The sequence below is a fragment of the Dipteris shenzhenensis genome, chromosome 10 (assembly GCF_047967505.1).
Source record: "Dipteris shenzhenensis isolate YYH24624 ecotype China chromosome 10, Dip_SZ_1.0, whole genome shotgun sequence".
Lineage (NCBI taxonomy): Eukaryota > Viridiplantae > Streptophyta > Polypodiopsida > Gleicheniales > Dipteridaceae > Dipteris > Dipteris shenzhenensis.
The window spans coordinates 6,081,632-6,107,811 of NC_141605.1; the positions used below are offsets into that span (position 1 = coordinate 6,081,632).

Consider the following 26,180-nt stretch of genomic DNA (forward strand, 5'->3'; position numbering starts at 1 on the left):
AAGCATGACTAAGCAAAAATAAACACGCAAGTCAAGAAACAAGATCTTCCAAAAATTTGGAAAATCGCTCTCTCTCACTCACTCTCACTCTTATTTAAAACCAAAAAACTAAATGGCCCTTTACACTTATGTATCGTTTCCTACAAAGAGGCAAAAATACATTTCTAACTTAGAAAGCACAAGCATACTCAAACAAACTCTCTTTTAAAACTAAAATATTTGACTAATTAAATAAAACCTGCGGACTCTCTCAGAAGGTTACGGTTGAATTGAGACAACAGAATGCCATCTTGGACAATGACTATGAAAAGCGTTGTGTACTCAATGTTACAGTTGAACCAGGCATGGTGTCGCTAACTCATGCTGTGCTCCTTATACACTCAACAGGATCTTCTTCAGAAGAAATCCCTTCATATTACGTCTACCAGGCATACTGTAGGTTGATGACAGCAGCTACCAAAAGCAGGTGCAATAAGATGCTCAATAATTGCAACAAACCAGGCTACTGAAGCCCAATCTTGACAAGCCCACCATTAGAATGAATTCGATGCATAAGGCCATTCTTCACTGCTGTAAGCTCCTCAGATATCAAAACCCCTGCCAGCTTCAAACGCTAAAAGAGGAATGGCTCCAGTAATGGAAAATTCCCAGGAGGTCCTCTCTCCAGAAAACATCACATGGCTCCGAACTGTACCAAATGAGGCTATGCTTTTGCATATAACATCAATGATACACTTATTTCAACGGAAAAGTGGCAGGATGCCCATTTGGTGTAAAACACCTTGTCCAGTACTAACCTCTAGCAGCAGGAGGGCAAGAACAGCCAACATTGCTGCTCTCCCATTCCATGTCTCTGCGCTTTTGGTCCAGCCCCACTCCCAAACAGAAACAAGTGGAGGGAGCTCTCGCCGCTGTGCATCATACGTGGCAAGCAACTCCTCCACACTACCCAGTGGTATTAATGACTGCGTAACAAGAAAAAGTAGTCAAAACATCTTCCTACTAAGTACCAGCAGGTTCTAGGCAACATCCAGCAATATATTAGTGGCAATCAACTAGGCTTTCAGCATATTTGATTTACATTCAAGTAATATCTCCCTCGTGTCAAACTGTAACCATACTTATCACAACCTTGCTCCATCTTCGATGTTTTAATGAGTGCATGCATTTGCCTCAAAGACATTCCATTCTCTCCCCATAAGACCAAAAAAATGCCACTTTTGGGAGGTAAACCATACCTGGCGTGCTTCGATATTGGACACAGCCATTGCTCCCACATAAGGAAGAGCCTCGATTACTGCATCTGCAAGGTCTGTTATAAAAGTCTGTTCACAGCCTAACGCAGGCACACGGCCCCAATTTTTGATTCCAGACTGCAGTGCAAGCTCGCGGTACTCAACATCAATTTCCTCTAATGTCTCTATGTGTTCACTGACAAAGCTACAGACAAAAACACAGAGAAAATGATTGCCAATTGTCTAACTCCACCCAGTCCATACCCAAGCATGAAAATTGGCAATGCAATAAATGACAACCAAACTACTCACCTTATAGGAACAGCAAGAAGACTTTTCACCCCTCTTTGACCCAACTCTTGGATTGTGTCATCCGTGTATGGCTTTAACCACTCTACAGGTCCAACTCTACTCTGTCTCAAGCAAACGATAAGCCAAATAAGCATAGGCCCAAAGGCCCAACTTTGCAGTCACCCACATGAGTTGACATTGCCCTGATTCTAATTGAATCCATCTTCAAAAATTTCCTACCTGATAGGCTAGAGTGTGCTGATTCAATATCCCTCGCATCCTTAGTTCAGCCATAATGAGTCTTACACAGTGTTCCATCTCATCTTTGTAAGGATCACCAGCCTCCTCCACATAGGTACGAGGTACACCATGTGCACTGAAAAAAATCATAACCTGAAAGGTAGTGCATGCAAATATGAAGCGTAGGCAACAACTACATCAATAAAGAAACATGCAAATATTTATAAACTGAAGCTTGATGCACTCCTGTGACAATGTAGCTAAGCTAGCCTAGAGCATGCTAGTTTAATCTTATTTCCACAATTTATGTAATCAGAAATGACAGTAGACAATAGTAGATGTGTAGAACAGCATGAAAACAATGGAATTCATGTGCTAAATCATCAGTACCTGGCATCTTAGGTAGAAACCATGGCTTGTGAGGGGCTGCACAAGCTACGACTAGGAAGGTCATTCCTAGGCCAGGAGTCAAATCCTAGTTAAGTTCAGCTCAGTTTCAGCCACGAGCATGGATGCTCAGCTTGAGTTGAATGTTTATTTTCATTGCCAATCATGAATGAATGCATGGACAACATGAATTATGGATAGCCATCCTAGGATGCCACGTGGCAACATTTGGCTTCCCTACTAAAGTACTACTCAATTACAAAGCCATTTAAAACCCTACTAAGCCAAAAATGACTAAGAAAAATTCACCTTTTTACAGTCCTCCCTGCCGAAAAGGAAATTTGCCCTCAAATTGTGTAACAAAGGAATACAATCAAAGTATGGAGAGTAAACTCATATCTGGTCACAGCTTATGTGAAGTAGTGAGTGAACATTGCTACAGCTGTCTAAAGTCCTCCAATAATGCCTGTTGATCTGCAGTCAGGATAGTGATGGAGCAGTAGGGAGAATAGACCAAGTCTCAACAACTCCAAATAACTAGAAATGATCAAATCTGGTTCCAAATATCAGCTGAGCAAGTTGGGGTACTAATCCACGGCTGCCATGAGGATTCATCAACTGGTAATCCCCTCCATTCGATGCAGTACTCAATGTATGACTTATTTCTGAGGATGTGATCCCTAAATCCAATGACCCTCTCAAGTATATATTGAATATGTCCCTCCTCATCCATGGGAGGCAGCTCTTTCATAACTTGGTCTGTCGGGCCCAAATACTTCTTCAAAAGAGATACATGGAACACATCATCGATCCGGTTAGAAGAGGGTAGCTCCACCGTATAGGCAATCTCACCAATTCTCTGCAACACCTTGTAGGGACCATAGTATCTGTGGGCCAGCTTCGCGTTAGCGTTCCCTTTCAATGATGCATATCAGACCGTGAAGCATGAGGAAGACATAATCTTATTCTTCAAAAACAAGCTCCCTCCTATGATAATCCTGTTAGAATCTCACTGTGCCCACCTGTGAGCCCCCGATTTGAGGGGACAAGGGGCAGTCAGAGGTAGGAGGGCTGGGGAGAGACCCAGGCCGGCATCAGAGGGAGGAGCGCATGGCAAAGATAGGCGACCAGCACACGGGCTGGTCGCAGCCTGCAACAGCAGGTATGAGGGGGCTCTAGGCCTCACATGGAGGCACCTGCAGCAGTGCATACTGGCTGCCCAGGGCACCCTTATATAGGGGCCTGTGGCTGGCCAAGTCGGCCCAACCAGGGCCACCGACCAGGGCCAACCCTGGTCGGTTTATAGGGCCCTATGGTCGGCCACCAGACAGGGTAACTGACCCTGCTGGTCAGTCATCTGAAGGGGCCTGGGCAGAGCCTATAAAAGGCCCACTCCTACATTCAGCCCAGCATCCAGTGCAGTACAGAAAGCCCTTCTCCAAGGCTGTGTTTAGCACTCAGATCTGGTATAGTTTTGAAGAGAGAGTTCCTCAGTTTTCTCCAGCACCCTGCTGAGATTTGTATTGCTCCCTTGGAGCCATTTTCTGCCCACCATCTGGTGGATAAATATACTTTCGCTCTCCATCTATATTTGCTGTTATATCTGAGTGTGTTTTTACTTGCATCTGTGATCATCTATCTAAGTTGAGTGTGTAAGAGTTGGAGAGATTTTGGGTGGAGGATTGAGCGATTCATTACCTCCTCATTTCTAACATGCTTTAATGCGGGCTTGGTCTTTAACCATATGGTCCTTGCATTGTAGACTGTGGAGCATGAGGAAGACATCATCTCCTTCTTCAAAAGCAAGCTCCCTCCTATGATAATCCGCATATGCTTTCATGTGGGGTTGCGCTTTAACCATATGGCCCTTGCATTGCTGAAGTAAAGCTGCCATGTGTGCCAAATCATCAATGGCTTGCTGGTTAATCATGGCTGCATCCACAACCATAGACGAAACATGAACCTTGTAACCATACATGGCCTCAAATGGGCTCATCCCTATGGAGGTGTGCTTGGTATTGTTATAACAAAACTCAGCTGAGTGTAGCCATTTGTCCCAAATATTCCACCTCATTTGCCATGAAGGTGCAGCTGCTTGGCTTAGCACGGAGCTGGTGGGTTCTCAAAACCTCTAAAATAATCTTCACATGAGAGAGATGGTCTTCCTTTCACTTGCTATAGATGAGAATGTCATCAAAGAATACCAAAGCAAACTTATAAGGCAAGGCTGTAAAACCTTGCTCATGAGGGCCTGAAAAGTGACTGGGGCATTGGTGGGACCAAAGGCCATGAACTTGAATTGATATAGGCTCTTTCTGTTCTGAAGGATGTCTTAGGTTCATCCTCCTCCCTCATCCTAATCTGATGGTAGCCTAATCTTAGATCAATCTTAGAGAAAAACTTGGCTCCCTTCACAACTCATCCAAGAGATCCTCAACTCTAGGGATAGGAAACCTGTTCTTTATAGTTATCTTGTTGAGAATCAATACACATCCTGAAGGATCCATATTTCCTTTTCACCAAGAGGACAGGTGAGGCAAAGGGGGATTGGCTGTGAGAGATGAAGTCTCTATTCAGCAGCTCTTTGACCTGCCTAGCTACCTCCTCTCCCTCCACTTTTGACAACCTGTAGGGAGCTTTATTGACTGGTTTAGAACCTGGTTCAAGAGTGGTCAATGTCCCTTTGAGGTGGGAGATGATGGGGCAGATCAGCGAACACATCTGCATATTGTTGTAACAGCCCCTGCATGTCATGATCTTCAACCCACACATCCTTTGTGCCTTAAGATTTAGAAAGGTGAAGAGCATAGACTGCACAAACATTTTTGAGGTCCCTAGAAGAAATAACAGTCAACTTAGGTGTTTCATAACCCTTCAAAAGTGCCTCCTTAGCTATGTGGGAGTACCTCATAAACCTGTGATTGGAATCCATAGTAATCTCTCCAAGAGCTCTCAGCCATTCACAGCCAAGTACAATGTCTATTGGCCCCATATCCAAAGCAAACAAGTCTCCTTGGAAGGTTATAATGTGGGGACATCTGAATTTGGGTGGCCTGACAGCAACATCTACTGATGGAGTGCTCCCCATTGGCCATTTGAACTTGCAAGCCATGCTCAATCTGTGTAGGGTGTAGTCTAACTGATTGGAAAGACTTAGAATTAATGAAACTGTGGGTGCTCCCACTGTCAACCAATATGTGAACTGGTCTGCCATTGATGGCCCCTTTCAGCCTGAGTGTTTGGGCGCTTTGGGAACCCATAAATGCCTCCGGAGAAATGCTATATATCTCAAATTGGATGTCCCAGGACAGATTATCATCATCCACGCAAGGGTTGCATTCAGGTTCTCTATCATTCTCCATGTGATCATCAAGAATTTCCACATTCCATGATTGATATGCTCTTGGGCAATTAGGCTGGCAGTCACCACTTATCTGGATGTTTCCCAAGGTAGAACCACCTAGGTCAAATGGGAAAGAAGTCTCCTTTTTGCACTCATGAGTATTCGCATCATCATCCTAGACATCATAAGTACAATCATGAAATTCAGAATCTGTTGCTAGAATATCAGAAGATATATCATCATCAATCTCATCAGTTTATCCCCCGTTTTTGCTTTGCATACACTCCTATGTTCCGGGGTCCACTTCTCCCCACACAAATAGCACAAATTTTTCTTCTTTCTGTCTTCAATGATGACAAGTGATAACATCCTTCTTGTCTTTTGGATCATCCTTGGGTCTGGGCTTATTTGGAAGCTTTGCCCTCAGCCTTGAAAGGCTTGAGGGTAGAAACCATTGGAGGGCTACCCTTGTTCACGGGTTTGCTGTCCATGTGTCCAATGCCCACTCCCTTCTTCTTCATGTTGTACTTAGTTCATAGATCTCAGCCAATCTCATGGCCTCCATTAAAATGCTAAGATTTTGGACTGACACATCAGCTGCTATACTTGATGGAGTCCATGAATGATCCTAAGCAGCCTGCTGCTGTCATCAATCCCGGAAACAAAAAAGGATAGCTTCCAAAACATTTTAATATAATTCCTTATTGATACCGGCTGAGTTAGTTCACACCATTCATATACCAATTTATCTCTAGCCAGGGGAGATACAAAGGTTTGGAACATTTGCTCTTTAAAATCCTCCCAAGTGTGGATAAGAATTCCCTCTTGTTGGAGGTGCCACCACCAAGTATGGGCGTAGTCCTCCAAGTGAAGTACAGCAAACCTTACCTTCTTGAGTCACTCTTTGGGTACAATATAAAATAGTCCTCCATTTTACTCAACCGTTCCTCTAACTCATTAGGGGTACAAGTGTCTCCCTTGAACTTAGATAAAACAACCTTATCTTTGACATCCTTGTCTTGATGATTGGATACCTTAGGTTCAGCTGAAATGGCAAGACTGACCTGAGTTCAGCTGGTAAAGCCTTGTATTCATTAAACCTTTGACTGACAACATCTGCCTCAGGGCTAGTACCCTTGGAAGCATTACTCCTTGTTGACTCCTTACTCTTATGAACCGTTCTCCCATTAACATGATAGGCCTTCCTTGTTGAAGACATGAATCCATGAGGATCTCCATTAGTTCAGCAATGGTGTCGGTTTCAGAATCTGAGTCATCCTCCATGGCTTGCTCCATGGGCCTTTTTCCTTCATGTACATGGCTCCTTTTGAGCTGGTCTAATTTCCTGTTCATAGTGGCAAAAGAATTCTACATCCTTAGTCCATTTTCTTTTTATCTCCAGTGTCATCTCCTTAGGCACCTGCAAATATAGGATCCAAATAACCAAAATTATTCTGTTCGAGGTGCTCTCTGTCGTCCCCTGTTTGCTGCTGCCAGGGACATCATTACAGTCCATGCCATCATTTTGGGCTCCTTCATTGGAGCCATTACCGATTCCGGTTGACTCCATTAATGCTTCATTCTCTGGAATGGGGTCCACGTCCCCCAACTGATGCTTCTTGCTGAAGTTACTAGGCCTCCTTGCAGGCATGATGGGCAGCCAATCAATCTCAGTATTAAAAAAACTATGTTTAGAACTCTAATGAACAGTGATTTACTGCCAAAAACACTGTCAACACTGTGGAAGGTCAGAAACACTATTTGAACAGAATTTATTGTCTGATCCTCTTTAGAAACATTGCCTGTTTGAATCAGAAAGCGTCACTGATTAGGGCAGCAGATTCCCTGCCACGTGTCAATCTCTGACTGGACAGTTCGAGATTGACCAATTGACGGCTCAATTCTCCATCCAAATTTTCAGATTAAGTAGAGATGGAATAGATAGGGCAGATTAACATCCCCAAATTTTTGAGAAACCATAACTGCTGTTAGCCAAAATTGTACCTGCTGGAACCAATTTTGAAGTAGACATTAGGGCAAATGGCATCTGATCAACCTCAAATTTGGTATGGATGTAGAATCAGCTGGGGCGAAATTGAATATGCAGGAAAAACCAGACTTGAAACTGTAATTTGCTAGATAGATGCAGATTCCCAATTCTGCATGCGCCACTTGATTTAGAAAATTTCTAGATCAATTCTTGGAATTTCAATGAGATGATTGAGGGCTTAGGATCTCCCGACCAGCCTGATCACAACGATATGAAAATTGTACAATTCTGAGCAGTCTGGAATTTTGAGGGTCTTGGAGGATGACACGTGTCATCTGATGATTGGAGCAACTTTCGGTGATGAATTTTTGCAAGGAGGTAGGCCCATGGCTCAAGATGCCATGCTCCAAATTTCAAAACGAAATAATATGTTTTTCCCAAGAAAATCCCTAAAAATGGCTCTGATACCAACGTAGCTAAGCTAGCGTACAACATGCTAGTTTAACTTCATTTCCACAATTTATGTAATCAGAAATGATAGTAGACAATAGTAGATTGTAGAACAGCATGAAAACAATGGAATTAGTGCTAAATCATCAAAGTACTTGGCATCTTAGGTAGAAACCATGGCTTGTGAGGGGCTGCACAAGCTACAGACTAGGAAGGTCATTCCTAGGCTAGGAGTCAAGTCCTAGTTGAGTTCAGCTCAGTTTCAGCCAAGAGCATGGATGCTCACCTTGAGTTGAGATTGTCAATCATGAATGAATGCATGACAGCAAGACACCCCCCATTTTACAGTGCCACGTGGCAACATTTGGCTTCCCTACTAAAGAACCACTCAATTACAAAGCCATTTAATACCTTACTAAGCTAAAAATGACTAAGTAACATTCACCTTTGTTACAGACAAAATCTTGCATGACCACCCAAACGCAAGCCCTAAAGGATTCAGAGAGCCGCATGAAAAAGAGCCTAAAATGGAATTGTCTGAACAAAATGGCTTGTTGCAAAGGATTTGAAGACAGCACATCTGGATACACAGTCATACTGAAAACTAAAGAGACTGAGAGATCTAATCACTGGCAAATTAAAACATGCTGCTTGAACAAAGTAATACATCGACCATCTTCGCAAACCCTAACACTGGAGAGTAGCTTTCTTAAGTAAAGTCCTCCCCAACAGTACGATAACAATGTTGAGCTTATGGAAAACTTTTATAGACTGCTTCAGACCACCGAAAGCAAGAGGCTTGAGAACTGCCACCAGAGAAAGAATGACAACTTGTTAACCCACCAAACGAGAATCCCAAACTGCATACCAAGGGAAAACAATGGAGAAAGAAATAACCCCTGTAAAGTCTCCAAAATCAACCAAAGGAGCTGTAAAGGCATTAGCTGCACAAGCTGAAAGGGAGGGATCACCCTCTGAAAGAAGGGCGAAGCCTGAGAAGAAGAGGCAAGCAAGTTCGGGTGAAGTAAAAGTTTGTGCCTTGGTAGGAGTACCAGTAGGCCTATCACTTGGAGCGAAAGTCAATGGAGTTCCTCCACCTAAAGGAAGCACCTATTGTGCTTAGGGAAAGATAGGATGACTATAATAGGTTAGAATGAAGGGGATCTTGGCATATCAATAAGAATCTTGGAATCAAGGAGGTCTTGATATAACTAGTTAGAATCAAGGGGATCGGCAGGTTTTATTCCTCCACCTTCATCACCACTTTGGGCTAAGTGGTTCTTTGACAAGGTCTCGTGTATTTTCAAAGAGACATGTTATTACATACTCTCAACTAACTATTGATAATCACGGGAGCTAGCACCATAACTTTCCACCCAGCTAACCTTGCTGGAGCGTGAGAGTACACACAGAGAAAATCAAAATCTGAAACATACGTGAAGGTCAGTTGTCATTCTCTCACTAACTCCAACAAGCCCCATCTCCCTAGATGGATCTAGATGCCACATGCCATCATTATAGGGCCTTTCCTAATGCATCTTTTTTTTTACCCCTCTCTTGGGATACTTTGAAATCCTTTGCCCCTAGGCACATTTCTTGCATTAGGCCCTTAGCCTTAAATCCACCTAGTCTGGTGCTATCAGCCCTCACCTAGGACCTTGACATTAATTCCCTCCCGATCATTTACATGAAGCGCAAACAAATATATTACAAACGTAGATTCTTAAGGGAAATGTCGACTGATTCTTCCGAGGTCATGCCACCTCAGCTAGAGCGTAACATTCCTTCCCTCTTCAGACATCAGCGTCCTCGATGATAAAGTCTGGGAACTCCGCAACTGGTATACGGATTCCCAGGTAGCTTTTGATAGAGGCTGACCATGCCATGCAACCAACACCGTGGGTATCTTCCGATTTCGCACTTGCATTGTTCCTCGGTCCAAGATTCTTGTTGGTTTGCGTCTTGCATTGTCCTCTATCTCCTGAAACAAAACCACACCTTCAATTAGTGAGTCACCAGCATGCAAAAATTTCTTTAAACAAGAAACATGAAACACTGGGTGCACCTTGCAACCCTGTGGCAATTCTAATTTATAGGCTTCCTTACCTATTCTCTTTAGAATTAACCACGGCCCACAATATCGAGGTGATAACTTAGCACACTCTCCTGAAGTTAACGACTTCGAGTACGAAGGAACTCTGAGAAAAACTTTTTCTCCTTCCTTAAATTCTCTTATAGACCTGTTTTCATCCACATACGCCTTGGCTCTATCCATAGCCTAACGGATATTAGCTCTCGCAAGTGCTAGCATCTTCCGCATCTGAACCACAAAGTTCACGGCACTAGGCACTTTCTGAGGTACTCCAACTATAGTTAGATTCGCTGGTCTATAACCATAGTTCAGTTCAAACGGACTGAACCCTGTAGAGGAATGTTTTCTATCATTGTAGGCAAACTCCAACAATGGCAACCACTTGTCTCGTGTATGTTGCCTCAATGACACATATGCTCTAAGCATATCCACTAAAATTTGGTTGATTCTTTCTGTCTGATCATCCGTTTCTGGATGATCCCCACTACTCATTCCCAACTTAGTCCTTAGTGTCTCAAATACCACAGTCCAAAAATGACCGGTAAATTTGACATCTCTATCTAACACTATGGATCTGGGTAATCCATGCAGACGAAATATATGTCTAATAAACAAATCCGCCACTTGCGGGGCACTAACTGACTCCCTAGTTGGAATGAAGTGAGCCATCTTGGTAAGACGATCAACCACCACAAGGATAGAATCATATCCACCTTGTGTCGTAGGCAGACCTACAATAAAGTCCATGGAAATGCTCTCCCACTTACTTAGTGGTATCTCCAAGGGCTGTAAAAGTCCGGGTGGCTTCACCCGCTCAGCCTTATTTACATGACACGAAAAACAACGTGTCACATAGTCATGAATATGCTTTTTTATCTTTGGCCAAAAGAAATCTCGCTTCATGAGATCATATGTCTTCTCGACTCCTGGATGTCCCGCACATGGGCTATCATGGCACTGTCGAATGACTCTCTTCCTAAGATCATTCTGATTAGGTACTACTACCTTGCCATTTCTTTTCAGCATACCATCCCTTATGGTATATCTTGCATAAGTTTGCCTTTTCTGGATGCCGAGTCATCCTTTTCGTTTTCCCCGGGTTTTAACACATGAGCCTTAGGCCAAAGACTCTGGACAAACTCGTCCACCTTTTCAGTTTCTCTAATCTCGATCATTAGAGCACTCTCTAATACCGTGAAACTCATGTTATGCATAATGCGTGACAACGCATCAGCAACTTTATTATCTTTTCCTCTTCAGTACCGAATCGTCAAATTAAACTCCTGCATGAGCTCTACCACCTAGCTTGGCGGCCTCTCAAGTCAGGTTGTTTACAAAAATGTTTTAGAGTATCATGATCAACATCCACATAAAACTCTGATCCATGCAAATAATGTCGCCATGTTTTCAAAGCATGGACAACAGCATACAACTCTAGTTCATGAGTTGGTCAATTCCTTTGAGAGACAGAAAGCTTCTTGCTTTCAAAGGCTACTCGCCTTCCCTCTTGAAGGAGAACTGCTCCTACCGCAATGCCACTTGTATCGGTTTCCAGGAACAACGATTTCTGGGGATCAACTATTTTTAACGCCGGTCCTGTGACCACAGCTTGTTTTATGGTGTTAAAACTTTCTTGTTGATTCTATCCCCATATAAAAGGTACTTTATCTCAGGTCAGATCAGTCAATGGCGATACTATTTCGAAATATCCTTTGATATGCCTTCTATAAAATTGGAAGCGGTCAGACTCTGAGGGATTGGGCAAGTTAGTATCGCAGCCACTTTCTTTGGATCCATTTCTACCCCCTCTGGAGTAATTATGAATCCTAAATATTCAAGTCTAACCATACACAGTATAGTTTTCTTTTTATTTACATAAAGACTGGCTTTCCTCAAAGTACTGAACACTATTCTTAAGTGTTCGCGATGCTCGGTAATACTTTTACTGAATATCAGAATATCGTCAATAAAATGTACTACAAACTTTCCGATATACGAACGTAATAAATCGTTCATAAGCATGACAAATGTAGCTGGAGCATTGGTAAGTCCAAAGGGCATTACCAAAAACTCATAATGACCCAACCTGCTTCTAAAAGCGGTTTTAAGATCTATCTTGCTGAAAATTACGGCCCCATGCAATGCATCTAGCAAATCATCGATCCGAGCCATCGAATACCTGTGCTTAACAGTAATATTATTTAATGCTCTGTAATCTATACAGAAGCGAAAAGTATCACCTCTTTAATATCACTGCGGAAGCAAAAGGTGAAAAACTGGGTTGAATCTGTTCCAACTTGAGGTATTCTTCCAGTTGTCTTCGCACCTCAGCTTCTTCTGTAAAGCTTAATCTATAGGGAGGTCTATTTACAAGTTCTGCCCCTTGGATAAGGTCAATTTTATGTTGAACATTCCGCTCTGGAGGTAACCCATAAGGTAGCTCATCCCTAAAACAGTAAGAGAACTCCTCTGCTGTAAGATCAGCCAACTTGGCCATTTCACCACTTTGCGCAACATTAGTGCTAGCCAAAGAATCATCAACCGGCTCTACCGATACTGTACAAAGGAATAAAAACTCTTCTTGAGCTTTTCGGATTTCCATCACGGAAACCAACGGTCCATGAGATACATCTTTCTCACCTCGTAAGACATACAGCACATCATTCATCTTGAATTGATATACGTGCTTTTTCCAATCAATGGTTGGATTCTTCCTAGAATGCCACGCCTTACCCAGGGCTATATCTGCATAAGCAAGCTTAGTCATTTCAAAATCAAGCTTCTCAGCATAGTCCTGAATAAGAAGCTCCAACTGAGTAACCCTTTGGTCCCATACTTCAGTTGAACTTCCATCTGCCATCCTCACTGTATACGCATAGTCAGATGGGCTAGTCTTTAACTTCAGCCTCTTCACAAGCTTGGAGTTAATTACATTGGGAGTTGACGCCGAGTCAAACAACACAATGACATCATGATTGGTCACTTGCCCTTTCATCTTAATTAACGCCGTATCATTAAAGGCTGTATACCCCGTTGCTGCCAGCTTAGATAGGATGTTATCAGGTGCACTCGTTACTAGCTTAGCAACAGACACACATAACAAACAAGGTACTAACCTTTAAGAAGATCTCGCTAGCTGAATCTACATCTCTTCCGCTCTGAGACTTCCCTCCATTTCCACATCGCATTCTGAGATTACAATCTCAGCCATCCGACGATCCTTATTTCGTGGACAATCTTTCCACTGATGAGGTTGAAGGCAACCAAAACACAAGCCTTCTCTCCTCACTTTTTCTCTTTGCTCTGGGTTTAAGAGAGACTTTGACCAAGCCCGGACTGCCATTGGTGTTACTTTCCTCTTCACTCCAATGGTGGTACTTGATTTAGGAGTTTCAGTTGGTTTCGCCTGCTTGGCTTGACCACTCGGCTGAGAACCACTCCCTTTACTAATCCACTTCTTCTTAAACCCAGATTTCTTTTGGTACCCATACTGGGTTCCGACCTGCGCAAACCCACTTGGCCTGCTGTCCTTAGCATCTTCATAGTTCAGGGCTATGGCTATTGCATCATCCAACGTGTTCGTATACTTAGCCCGAACTTCCATTTTAATCCAATCATTCAATCCAAATATGAAATCTTTCACTTGGATTGATTGAGGTAGGGGTTCATCAACCTTCATTACGCTCTCTCGAAACTTATCAATGTATTCTGCCACTGACAAATTTCTATGACGAAGGTTTCTATACTGATCCCAAGCTCGGGATGCTGCGTCGGGAGGTAAGAAGTGTTTCCTAAATTTCCTTTTAAACCCCTCCCAGGTAGTGGATACCATCTTTCTGTTGTTTAATCCACCACCGATCTGCTGCCTCACTAGACATGTGGATGGCCTCGCAGATTTTCTTGATATCATTTCTGATTTCACAAATGGCGAACGCCTCGTCCCATTTGTGTAACCAGGTCCCAATGACATCAAAACTACGGTCATCCATCCAACCAGAATACTTTTCCGGCCTATAATTGGCAATATTAGGTACTTTAGCCCTCCTAGGCTCGACCATATGGACACTAGACTCCGGTTCCATCGGAGCCTTTCTTTCTCATCTCGAGAAGGTCTGGCAGACATACTGTGTATCACTCTTCTAAGTTCAGACTGCCCTGCATTTGCCTGTAACTGTTGCGGTAATATCTGCTGCAAGGCATCCTCAAGTAATGCAATCCTGCCAAATAAGGTGTGAACTACTAGGCACGACACCTGCTGGGTCGGCCGGACTCCTGACCCTACAGGATCCATCCTGGAAGCTTTCTTCTGCTTCCATTCAAGTCAATGGGTGTTTTGCTTCTTTTCTTTTTTTTTTAATAAATAAACACCGCTAGAACATTGTATTTACAAACTGACACAATTCCATATACTAGGGAATACCTGCAATCTGACAACTACATTGACATTCCCTATACTAGGAAATACCTGCAATCTGACAACTATACTGACTAGGTAATTGACACATGCATATATACAAATACCGCCTTTCCCTATACTAGGGAAATTCCTGCAAACAAACTGGCTTTATCACAAAGGCATATGCACAAGCATAACCTCCCAGATTGCCCACAAGAATTTGAAGAAGTCAAAAGAATCCCAAGTCTGCTATGTACCCTGCTATGGCATCCAACCTTCATGCAGACTAAATATTCCACGAGAGCCTCTTCATGCAAGCGGAGCATCAAAAAGACTAAGGTCGGGAAAAAAAACACAGAATTGACAAATGCCAAAGAAAGCTCCCTGGTTGATTCGCCTCTGTACACAGCTCACACTGGCTATCAGGATTTTGATGCGCCTACCGTCACCGAGATCTAATCACCGACGCGGGAGGACCACCGAATATCGATTCGTCACCAAATGACACGATCGCTTCAGATTACGCTGCCATCAACTAGCAACCTGTGCTCTACATATGCCTTGGATACGGGCCTCCCGCACATATGTGCGTCAATTGCATGCAGTCACGTCGTCACATCGTGCACGAGCTTCACGTCACGTCAGATGCTCTGCTCACCGATACCAAGATCACGACGCTGCTGGCTATTGCTCGACTCTCGTCAACCATCCTGTGACTCAGTTCGTATGTCGACGCTCACAACCCGTCACGCTGGCTACCGTGAAGCCTCACGCTATCACTTCCCAAGCTCGCCTCCCCGAGCTCTGACACCAAATATTACATACTCTCAACTAACTACTGATAATCACGGGAGCTAGCACCATAACTTTCCACCCAGCTAACCTTGCTGGAGCGTGAGAGTACACACAGAGAAAATCAAAATCTGAAACATACGTGAAGGTCCCTTCTCATTCTCTCACTAACTCCAACAAGCCCCATCTCCCTAGATGGATCTAGATGCCACATGCCATCATTATAGGGCCTTTTCTAATGCATCTTTTTTTTTACCCCTCTCTTGGGATACTTTGAAATCCTTTGCCCCTAGGCACATTTCTTGCATTAGGCCCTTAGCCTTAAATCCACCTAATCTAGTGCTATCAGCCCTCACCTGGGACCTTGACATTAATTCCCTCCCGATCATTTACATGAAGCGCAAACAAATATATTACAAACGTAGATCCTTAAGGGAAATGTCGACTGATTCTTCCGAGGTCATGCCACCTCAGCTAGAGCGTAACACATGTCTCTTCTTGGGCTTTCACGGTTTGGCAACATCTTGTAGATGCTCTCTACTTGACATTGTCTCTGCCTCCTTGGCGCAATGCAGCCGGTGAATGCAAATGTGTTATAGGAATTGTTTACAACATCTTTCAAGTGGCAACATATGCAAGTTGATGCTCAGCCTTCAAAAAGCAAAAGAACAAAGTACACGTGAAACTTCTTGGATGGAACTTTGTGTATAAGATGAGTGGCTAGAAAGGTGCTCAATATACTAGCATTTTGTCGGTTCAACACAGTATGCTAAAGGCTTGCTGGAAAATTTTTCACATGCAGGACACGAACCCAATTTCCACTCGCATGGAGACAAAATTGAAACTGGATGTGGATGCCAGTTTGTACTAGTCAACTTGATTCACCTTATAACCACTAGGCTTGACATTTCATATGCATTGAGTGTAGTAGTCAATACATGGACATCCTAAAGCCAGCAATTGGTGGGCAGCCAAAAACATTCGCAGGAACATCAAAGACACTCCACATTTGGGGATTTTTAATGGGGCAGCGCTAAACTGTACAACTGAAAGGGTTTTGTGAGAGTGATTGAGTAGGTGACAAATATACAAATCTATGACAGGCTACACTTTTGCACTCAGCTGCGCGGCACTAGCAGTAAACCAAGGCACATCAAACAAATAGTCTTAAAAACCAAGCAATTACAATTCAACTAGGTGATAGCATCAAGGTCCAATCAGCTTGTGAATAAAATTGTACATATAATGCGTGAACTTTTGAACTGCCATGTACCTCTTGGGGGTGGTCAAAAGTCTTCAGCTCTTTATCTATCAAGGTTGCCATGGCTTTTACATATCCTTCCCTTTGATACCAAGAAGGTATTACTGTGTGCTGCATATTTACAAGATATTCATCCTCCCTGCCAAACACCAAATTAATTGTTACTTTCGAAACCCAACATTCTACACCAATTGTACTGCAAGGCCAAAGATATCACCTGAAAATTTCTTCCAAAAGACGAAGACTTGAGCCACTCGTAGATATCGAGAATTGTGGATATAAGGGTAAGACAACAAGTCTTGAGATTCGGTCTTTTTTAATCTGGAACAACACCAAACTTGGCTTGTTAAAAACTTGCACTGGAGTATAGTCCATACTTCTAAGGCAGAATATACAAAAATAAACTAAAACCAAAAAACTCAAATGCTTGAACACATCTTCTAGGACTTGACAAAAGTTTGAAAAGAGTCAAGATGGAATATGCCCAAGGATAAAGATAGCAAAAAATTTATACGGTATCCAATTACATAGGCAAGCAGATCCGTGTGAGTCATTCAGTTCAAAGATGCATGTCTGGCAGAGTTCTGATTAAGCTCAGTTAAGCTGTTAGGATAAAAGAGAGATGGGGTTCAAAGAGTCTATGTGCATTGAACTGCACTTATTCCACACACTAATTGACTCACAGGACGGTTCAATAGTGGCAGAGGTGCAACCCCTACGTCATGTGCCACAGAACATGTAACCCACCAAAACTGACAGGAAGGCTTATACTTGGATGAATCCAGGAACCTTCCCAAACTCATCCTCTAAAAACACAACATAGTGCAGTTTCAATCTCACGATACCATTGTTGGAACCAACAGCTCCTTTGTCTTTGGTGATGAACAGTTCACTTGTTTCTTTTCAAGATCATTGAAAACCATAAACTCCATCACACATAGCAAGGACTAGCTACTATGACATCCCCACTGACATAATCAATGCCCAACAGTGGGTGTAGACCATAGTATAAAAATATGCTCTTACACATACAAATCCACACACCCACACATACTTGAGCATCCATATCTTTGTACTGAGATTATGTCGGCACTCCGGAGGTGAAGGGCAAACTCAACCATGATGAAGGCTAGCACTAAGGAGAAGGCTAATCAAAAAATAGTCCAGAATCTCTTCATTCAAGCTACAACTGCTTGTGAAGTCTAAACGATTTCAATTTAGTCTCTCACATGAAGGCTTAATTGGAGTGATTGCCTAAGGTCAAGTGCAGATGAACATATTTTCCCAACACAACCCTAGACATAAGCTCTGCACTACTTGAACCAAGGAATGATTTGAAGCATGTAAGCCATAGACAGAACTGATTGTTTGTTGGACTGGAATTGGCCAAAATATGCATAATATGAATTATAACATGTGGCATCCTTTCACAATTGATGAGCATCCACATATGCAGGTCACATCACAAAAACGTCATATACCTAGATGAATCCAAGAACATTCCCAAACTCATCCTCTAAAAACACAACATTGTTAGAATTATAGATATAATTCAGCAGTGACCAATGTAATTTAATAAGCTAGTTAGGGGCACTTTTCCCTCTTTAAGAGGTTTTTGCCCCTAACCGCAGTTAGTTCACTAACTATGGTTAGTGACTACTAAGGTTTTGTCACTAGGACAAAACCTTATCTCTCACTCTTTCAGTTGTACTCTCACACTCTTCTATTGCAACTAAGCTTTCAAGCTTTCAGCTCTCAGCTCCCTCTCTCTTGCTCTCTCTCTCTCCCCAATACTCACATTTGGTATTAGAGCCTCGTTGGGCTCTTGCCTCCAGCCCACGCTCCTGCTGCCACTCCTGTTGCTACATCCCGTCCGTACAGCTCGAAGCAATCCAAAGACTGTCCGTACAATCCGTACGACTAAGAAATTTGTACCTACACGTACCTTCCGCTGGCAATTTGTTCGTACCTGCCGTACTCTGTACATTTCGCTAGCTGTAGCGCCATTCTGCTCGCACCTGACCGTACAGCAAGTCTAGCATGCACGTACCTGTGTTGACGATCGTACGATTTCCATGCTATACCTGCTGCGTCATCGCCGTACGTACCAACACACCTGCAATCAGTTCGTCGTACTACTTATACCTGCCGTACCTACCCGTACTGTACCTGCAACAGCGCCGTACTAGCCTCACTACTTGTACCTGCCCTACCTACCCGTATTGTACCTGTAGCAACGCCGTACCAGCCTTACCTACGCTGCCCGTACCAGCATCCGTACCAACCTTACCTGCGCTACGTTGAGTGTCCGTACACCATCGACCGTACAGCTGTACGGTTCCTACTCCAAGTGTGTGTACCTGGCCATACAAGTTGTACTTGCGCACAAGCTCTTCCTTGCATGTGAAACTTGGCAGGCACATTTTGCAGACAGCCATTGTTTGGCTTAGTTTTTGGGAGCACATTTGGGGCATCCTGTTTGTTGCAGACATTCAATCAATTTGTAGTTGTTGAAGAAATTTGGGGTTGCACTTAGAGCAAACATTGCAGATTTGATCTCAAATTTGGGGCTTTTGCAGAGCGCAATTCTTGCAACATTTGGGGCTTTTGATCAATTTCCCCCTTTCTGGTTGCAATTTCGGGCCTATTTTGGGGCTTTTGTGTTAGGAGAGCAATTTTGGACATTTCAGTTCATACTGCCTTTCTTGAAGTGTTTTGCAGCACTTTTGGCAGATTCTGGAGAGTTTTTGATGCTTGGTGGACAGATTTCTGACAGTGCAAGTGCAGGAATCTGAGTTGCATTTACAGCCAGTGCTTGGCTGTGTTTTTTGGGAGTTGTGCATTTCATTCCCAGTAAGGAATTCAGTCTTGTATCTGCTAAAATCTCTTTCTCAGATATGGCCCAGCAAAATCAGAATGATTTCCAGTTCGGTGGTCTTTCACAAGAAGACAAGTTGGACGGTACCAACTACTCCCTCTAGAGTTTTATGGTACGCAATATTCTGATTTCTCGCAATTTATGGGATTATGTGAATGGGAGTGAGATCCGACCAGCAGGTATGGCACCTAATACCCCTCCTCAGCAAGGAGGTGGAAAAGGTCGTGCATAGGGTGCAGCTGCAGAACAAGTTGTTGGTGCAGCTATAGCCACTACTCCAGAGCAAAAGAGATGGGATTCATGGGATGCCTTAGCTTTGTCATGCATCTCTCTTTCAGTGAAAAGATTTATCATTCCGCATATCCGGTCGTGTAAGACCTCAAAGGCAGCGTGGGATATCTTAGAAAGCATGTATACAGCCCGGAATGATGCAAGGGTATCTTTCTTGAAAAGAGAGTTAAGTAATATACATATGGAAGAGGGTGACTCCATGTCAGTCCACCTCACAAAGCTACAGGATCTCGGAGAGAAATTATTGAACATAGATGAGATTATTCCTGATTCAGAGATGATTACCACCACTCTGAATTCTCTTCCTGAGTCTTATCTCAGCTTTCATACCTCGCTGAACTTATCATTGAGGAGGGGTGCAAATCCTCTCACTTTTCATGAGTTGATAGGACTTCTGCTTCACGAAGAGCAGACCAGGAAAAACTTGGCTTCACGTGCAGGTGAACAAGCTATGCTCTCAAAGTTCAAGTCAAAAACAAAGGGACAGGCAAAGACATCAGTAAATCAGCCTTCCAGTGGGTCAGGACAGCCTTCACAAAAGGCTAAAAATGATGCAAGTAAGCCCAAGTAGAAGGGTTTTTGTCATTACTGCAAAAAGCCAGGTCATCACATTGCAGAATGCAGGAAAAGGCTTGCAAAAGAGAAGAAAAACAGCTCCAGTATGGCTGTTTCAGATTCAGCTCCTCATGCATCTGACAGTGGGGATGCTGCAGCCAACTTTGTTGGACAGGATTATGCCTTTTTATCTTGCATTTCAGATTCTAGGCCGGCTGCTACAGATGCTCGGGATAGTACAGCCACTTGTAATGATGATACATATGCCTTTTTGACTTGCAGTTATGACTCTTCTACGGATGCATCTGCTTTCAGTGTCAATGAAACACTGAACACTTGGTATTTTGACAGCGGTGCATGCAAGCATATCACTTCTAGGAAGTGTCTTTTTACTTCCTTGCATCCACCTCCCGTTGGTAAGAAAGTCACTTGTGCCAATAACTCGTCATATTCAGTACATGGCATAGGAGAAGTTGTGCTTACGGCCATTGATGGCTCAGTTTTCAGACTTTCAGATGTCTTATATGTGCCTGGTATCACCAAGAATCTTCTTTCAGTGTCCACTCTTAACAGAGCTGGATTTCAGGTCATCTTTGAGGATGACAAATGTGCTGTCCGAGACAGGGAAAATGATTATGCCTTGAGATTATCTAATACTCTGCTGAGTGGGCTTTTTCAGCTTGATCTTTTTGAGAAAAGAGTAGCCCATGCTCTTGCAGTTTCTACCCCTACTGCTGCCATGCAGAATGCAGAATTATGGCATGCCCGATATGGCCACATGCATTACAACAGCTTGATGACACTTCAGAAGCACTCTATGGTTGATGCATTGCCACCTCTTGAGATACCTCCTCCACATGCCTGTGAAGGGTGCATTTTAGGCAAAATGCATAGATTTCACTTCAAAAAGGATGGTTCAGTTAAAGCTGTCCAGAAATTACAGCTTATACACAGTGATGTCTGTGATCCCATGAGGACTCCATCATTGGGTGGTCATCTCTACTTTGTTACTTTTATTGATGATTACTCCAATTTCACTTGGGTCTTTGGGCTGAAGCGCAAATCAGAAGTGTTCATGGTGTTTAAACACTTTTTAGCCATGGTTGAAAATGAAACTGGACTCAAGATACAGACATTGCGCACAGATAGAGGTGGGGAATACTTGTCTGCAGATTTTGATGCTTTTCTGAAAGGCAAGGGTATTGTGCATCAACTCACAGTGAGGCTGACCCCTCAACAAAATGGCAAAGCTGAGAGGAAAAATAGAACTCTTCTGGAGATGGATAGATTATGCCGACAAGCAAACACATGCCTCACAAATTCTGGCTTGAAGGTATGATGTGTGCCAACTACATTTTAAATCGGGCTCCCGCTAAGGCTTTGAAAACAAAAACTCCCTATGAGGTCTGGAATGGGAGAAAGCCTTTAGTGGATCATTTCCGAGTCTTTGGATGCCTTGCATATGCTCATGTGCCAATTGAATTTCGGCATAAGTTGTCAGATAAGGCAATAAAGTGCATATTTGTTGGGTACAGTGCAGAAAGCAAGGGGTCTCTACAATCCTGCTACACGCAAGATCATTGTCAATAGAGATGTGATATTTGCAGAAAATTCAGCTCACACTCAGGCTGAATTTCATATGCCTTCTTCTTCAGAGGATGTTTTTGAGGGGTTACTACCCATTGCTTTGGGTTCCCCTGCTGATATTTCTGATGCAAATCAGAATTTACAGCCACCTCCCGATGCTCCAGTTCAGCCACAAGATGTCTTGCCACCTCCACAAGCAGTGGAATAGGTAGTTCAGCAAGAAATTGCAGACATACATGCAGCAAAAACAGTCCCAAACTGGCTGTTACAGACTCTGAAGGAGAGTAAGATTGATGCTCCATTACCTGGCAGGACTCGCAGTGCAGCAAGGCACATGGAAGGTGCTAATTCAGTGGAATCAACATATGCAGGTACTCTTCTCGATGAGGAGGAGCCTGCAACATTCGAAGAAGCAAAGGACAATGTGCATTGGATGAATGCCATGCACGATGAGTTGCAGTCCATTAAGAAAAATCAGACTTGGGATGTTGTAGACTTGCCACCAGGTAAACATGCCATTGGCACACGATGGGTTTTCAAGGTGAAACGGAAGCCAGATGGCTCCATTGACAGATACAAGGCAAGGCTGGTTGCTAAAGGCTATGCTCAGAAAAAGGACATAGATTATGAGGAGACTTTTGCTCCTACATCCCGAAAAAGGACATAGATTATGAGGAGACTTTTGCTCCTACATCCCGGATGACCACCATCCGATCTGTTATTGCAATGGCTGCACATTTTGAGTGGAATGTTCATCAGTTGGACATAAAAACAACCTTCTTAAATGGAGACTTGCTGGAAGAGGTTTATGTCAAACAACCTCCAGGCTTTGAAATTATAGCAAATGCACTTCAGGTATGCAAGCTAAACAAAGCTTTGTATGGGCTGAAACAGGCCCCTCGTGCATGGTATGCCAAGATTCATGCCTTTTTGACCAGCAAGGGGCTACACGATAGTCCTACTGAGAGCACCCTCTACATCAAGATGGATGGGGGGGAAATTTTAGTCATCCTTCTTTATGTCGATGACTTACTGCTCACAGGGTCCAATGAAGATAATATTGCAGATTTCAAAGCTGATTTGCAGACCACCTTTGACATGTCAGATTTGGGGCTTCACTTTTATTTGGGGATCCAGTTCTCTCAAGAGAGACGTGGCACTGTTATGTCTCAGTCCAAGTATGTGAAGAAACTCTTGGACAGATTTAACATGCATGATTGTAAGCCCATAGCCACTCCCATGGAGCCGGGCTGAAACTCAAAATGCATGATGCAGGAGAATCAATTGATGCCACATCTTACAGTCAAGCTGTTGGATGCCTCATGTATCTCTGAGGCACTAGACCTGATATTCAGTTTGCAGTATCTCAGGTGAGCAGGTATATGCACAGCCCAAAAACTATACATTGGCAGGCAGTTAAGCGCATCTTCCGTTATTTGCAGGGCACGAAGTCTTTTGGCTTGTTATTTCCCAGGGGGGGTGACTTGCAGATGCATGCCTACAGTGATTCAGATTGGGCTAGTGATTATGACACTAGGCAGTCCACTAGTGGCAATTGTTTCTTTTTGGGTAAATCTTGCATTTCTTGGCTGAGCAAGAAACAATCTACAGTGGCTACCTCATCATGTGAAGCTGAGTACAGGGCAGCTTTCATAGCAACAGTTGAATGTGTCTGGCTGCGACGTCTATTTGCTGATCTTCATCTGTCTTTGGAGGGTCCTTCTCCAATTCTCACTGATAGTCAAAGTGCCATTGCAGTGGCAAAGAATCCAATGTTTCATGCTCGCACGAAGCACATTGAGGTTCACTATCACTACGTCAGAGAGAAGTTGCATGCTGGAGAGATCAGTATGATCTTTGTGTCCACACATGACAACGTTGCAGATATTTTCACCAAAGCACTACCACGTGAAAAGTTTGAGGCATTTCGCAGTGCCCTGAACTTATATCCGTTTGGTGATTGATCAGCCTTGTACATGACATTGGCACTGCAGGGGGGTGTTAGAATTATAGATATAATTCAGCAGTGACCAATGTAATTTAATAAGCTAGTTAGGGGCACTTTTCCCTCTTGAAGAGGTTTTTTCCCCTAACCGCAGTTAGTTCACTAACTATGGTTAGTGACTACTAAGGTTTTGTCACTAGGACAAAACCTTATCTCTCACTCTTTCAGTTGTACTCTCACACTCTTCTATTGCAACTAAGCTTTCAAGCTTTCAGCTCTCAGCTCCCTCTCTCTTGCTCTCTCTCTCTCCCCAATACTCACAAACATAGTGCAGTTTCAATCTCACAATAGTCACTCATAAGATTGAAAACCATAAACTCCATCACGCATAGCAGGGACTAGCTACTATGACATCCCCACTGACGCCATCAGCGCCCAACAGTGGGTGTAGACCATAGTATAAAAATATGCTCTCACACATACAAATCCACACACCCACACATACTTGAGCATCCATTTATACAAAGTCTTTGTACCGAGTTTCTGTCGGCACTCCAGAGGTGAAGGGCAGACTCAGCCATGACTAAGGCTAGCACTAAAGGAGAAGGCTAATCAAAAAGTAGTCCAAAATCTCTTCATTCAAGCTACAACTGCTTGTGAAGTCTAAACGATTTCATTTTAGTCTCTCCCAAACGAGCATCTCAATCTAGCTGATAGGGCAACGCACCATTTAAGATAGAAAGAATTATCGCAATACCAGCAGGCCGCAACTTGATGTTCACAAAAACGTCACATTCAAATAGCATACAGAAATAAAAAATGATGTTCTAGCAGTACACCACAGAATAAATAACAGACTTATTCATCAAAAAGGCTTGCAGTGGCCATTTGCATTCAAATGCAATTGTTGTGGAGTTGGAAAGTTAAATTCGACCCCATTTTTCTGTCAAGCTTGCAATCCCAAGCTTTGAACAAATGAAGTAAAACACTCAGTCAAACATTCATATGCACTCAGAAACTTGAGGTGCGTGTTCACTTTGCAGCATGTACCTTCCTGATAGCTTCCTCAGTAAAGGGATGCCAGTATCTCATGCCAACATACACCTTTGCTGGCAGATTCTTTTCTTCTAACGCAATTCGCAATGCATTGCCCTGCAAAAAAAGTCCAAAGGCTATATCAAAATCGTGAAATTTAAATCAGACTGAACAGCTCTGTATAGTCAATGGCTAATCTGAGCAGGCAATTAGACCAGATGGCAGAAACATCAACAATATTTGAAAACCTGTAATCGTGTTCCCCTTTATCATGTGATGGATCAAATAGCTAACTTTGAGGGAGAATGTCCACAAGCTTGCAACCAGAAGAACAAGTTTAACATGCACTAAAAATTAAAGCAGTCATTCCATATGGTGCTAAAGCCAAAAGCCATCCGTTTACCTCCTTCTAGATGTGACAATGCAGTGATGAGCCACATCTGCTCACAATGATACAGAAATGGGAGGGCAACAAACAAAGGAAACTCTCAGAGGAACCATGTACAAGGCAATTGAAAAGACCCCAAAGGACACACACAGCTTATTCAAGAAATCTTTCAACACGATGCCTAGAGAAAATCTCTGGTTTAACAAGGCTGGAAATTCACCAAGTAATGAGGGAAGCTACATTCAGGCTAAATTAGAGGGGGGGTTTGCTGAACAAGCAAGGTTGCAAGTAGACTGTTAGACTAAATAATGAAGCCAATATACGGTGTTAAAAGTGGTGCCCTCTCTTGGAAGTTCTGTCACCGACCTGCTCCGACTGCTGACGCTCTCCCACAACCCCATTTTCACGGTTCAGGCTACTCCCATTTCACTCGCTGCTACTTTGGGAACTGCTCTTCTTCCAAAGGAAAAGTGAGAATTGCTTGAAAGTTCGACAAAAATTTCAACTGGGGAACAACAAAGAACTGGGATAGAGGGGGGAGGGTCAGACCTTCCCCCAACGTAGGTTCATACTGAAAAGTTCTTTTGGTATGCCTATAAAAGTCTCTGGCCCAGCCTCCTTTTGCTGGGTCCTGCCCTAGCTACTATCCTGCGTATATACCCGACCTGACCGACAGACTGCCGAACCAGCCGGTGCTACTGCTGACGGCCGACTTGCTGCATGCTCTGACTGCTGTCTGCAGTCCAGCAAGATCTGCTATAGGTGCCTTTTTCTGCCAGCCTGCTTGCTCTGTTGCCGCCCTGCTCCAAGTGCTTTTCCAGACTGCTGCTGCACACCCATAGTGATGCAAAGGTTGTCCAACACATTGCCTGGCCCAAGGCAGCCTTCCATGAACCCCCTGATTGCATTTTTCTGCCCACATGTCAGCCTGCTCTGTGTTAATTGTGCAGCCTTTCTGCCAACGTGGCCTCTCTGTCTACCTCCCCCATATCCTCCCCATAGGCATTATCTATATGGTTCAGAG

The 26,180-nt window shown here is 43.3% G+C and overlaps 1 protein-coding gene across 2 annotated transcripts in view; it reads right to left on the reverse strand.

Annotated features, from left to right (window-relative positions):
* Window positions 1–218: 218 nt before the first annotated feature.
* The window catches only part of LOC147897322 (ferrochelatase-2, chloroplastic-like), a 30,813-nt gene continuing 4,851 nt past the window's right edge, over window positions 219–26,180 (reverse strand). For both annotated transcript variants that reach the window (XM_087380374.1, XM_087380375.1), the window contains exons 5-11: window positions 24,784–24,885; window positions 16,695–16,798; window positions 16,490–16,616; window positions 1,767–1,919; window positions 1,548–1,648; window positions 1,239–1,440; window positions 219–965 (exon numbers count right to left, since the gene is read on the reverse strand). In XM_087380374.1, the coding sequence (XP_087236500.1) occupies window positions 741–965; window positions 1,239–1,440; window positions 1,548–1,648; window positions 1,767–1,919; window positions 16,490–16,616; window positions 16,695–16,798; window positions 24,784–24,885 (1,014 nt within the window). In that variant the 3' untranslated portion in view covers window positions 219–740. The remainder of the gene's footprint in view (window positions 966–1,238; window positions 1,441–1,547; window positions 1,649–1,766; window positions 1,920–16,489; window positions 16,617–16,694; window positions 16,799–24,783; window positions 24,886–26,180) is intronic.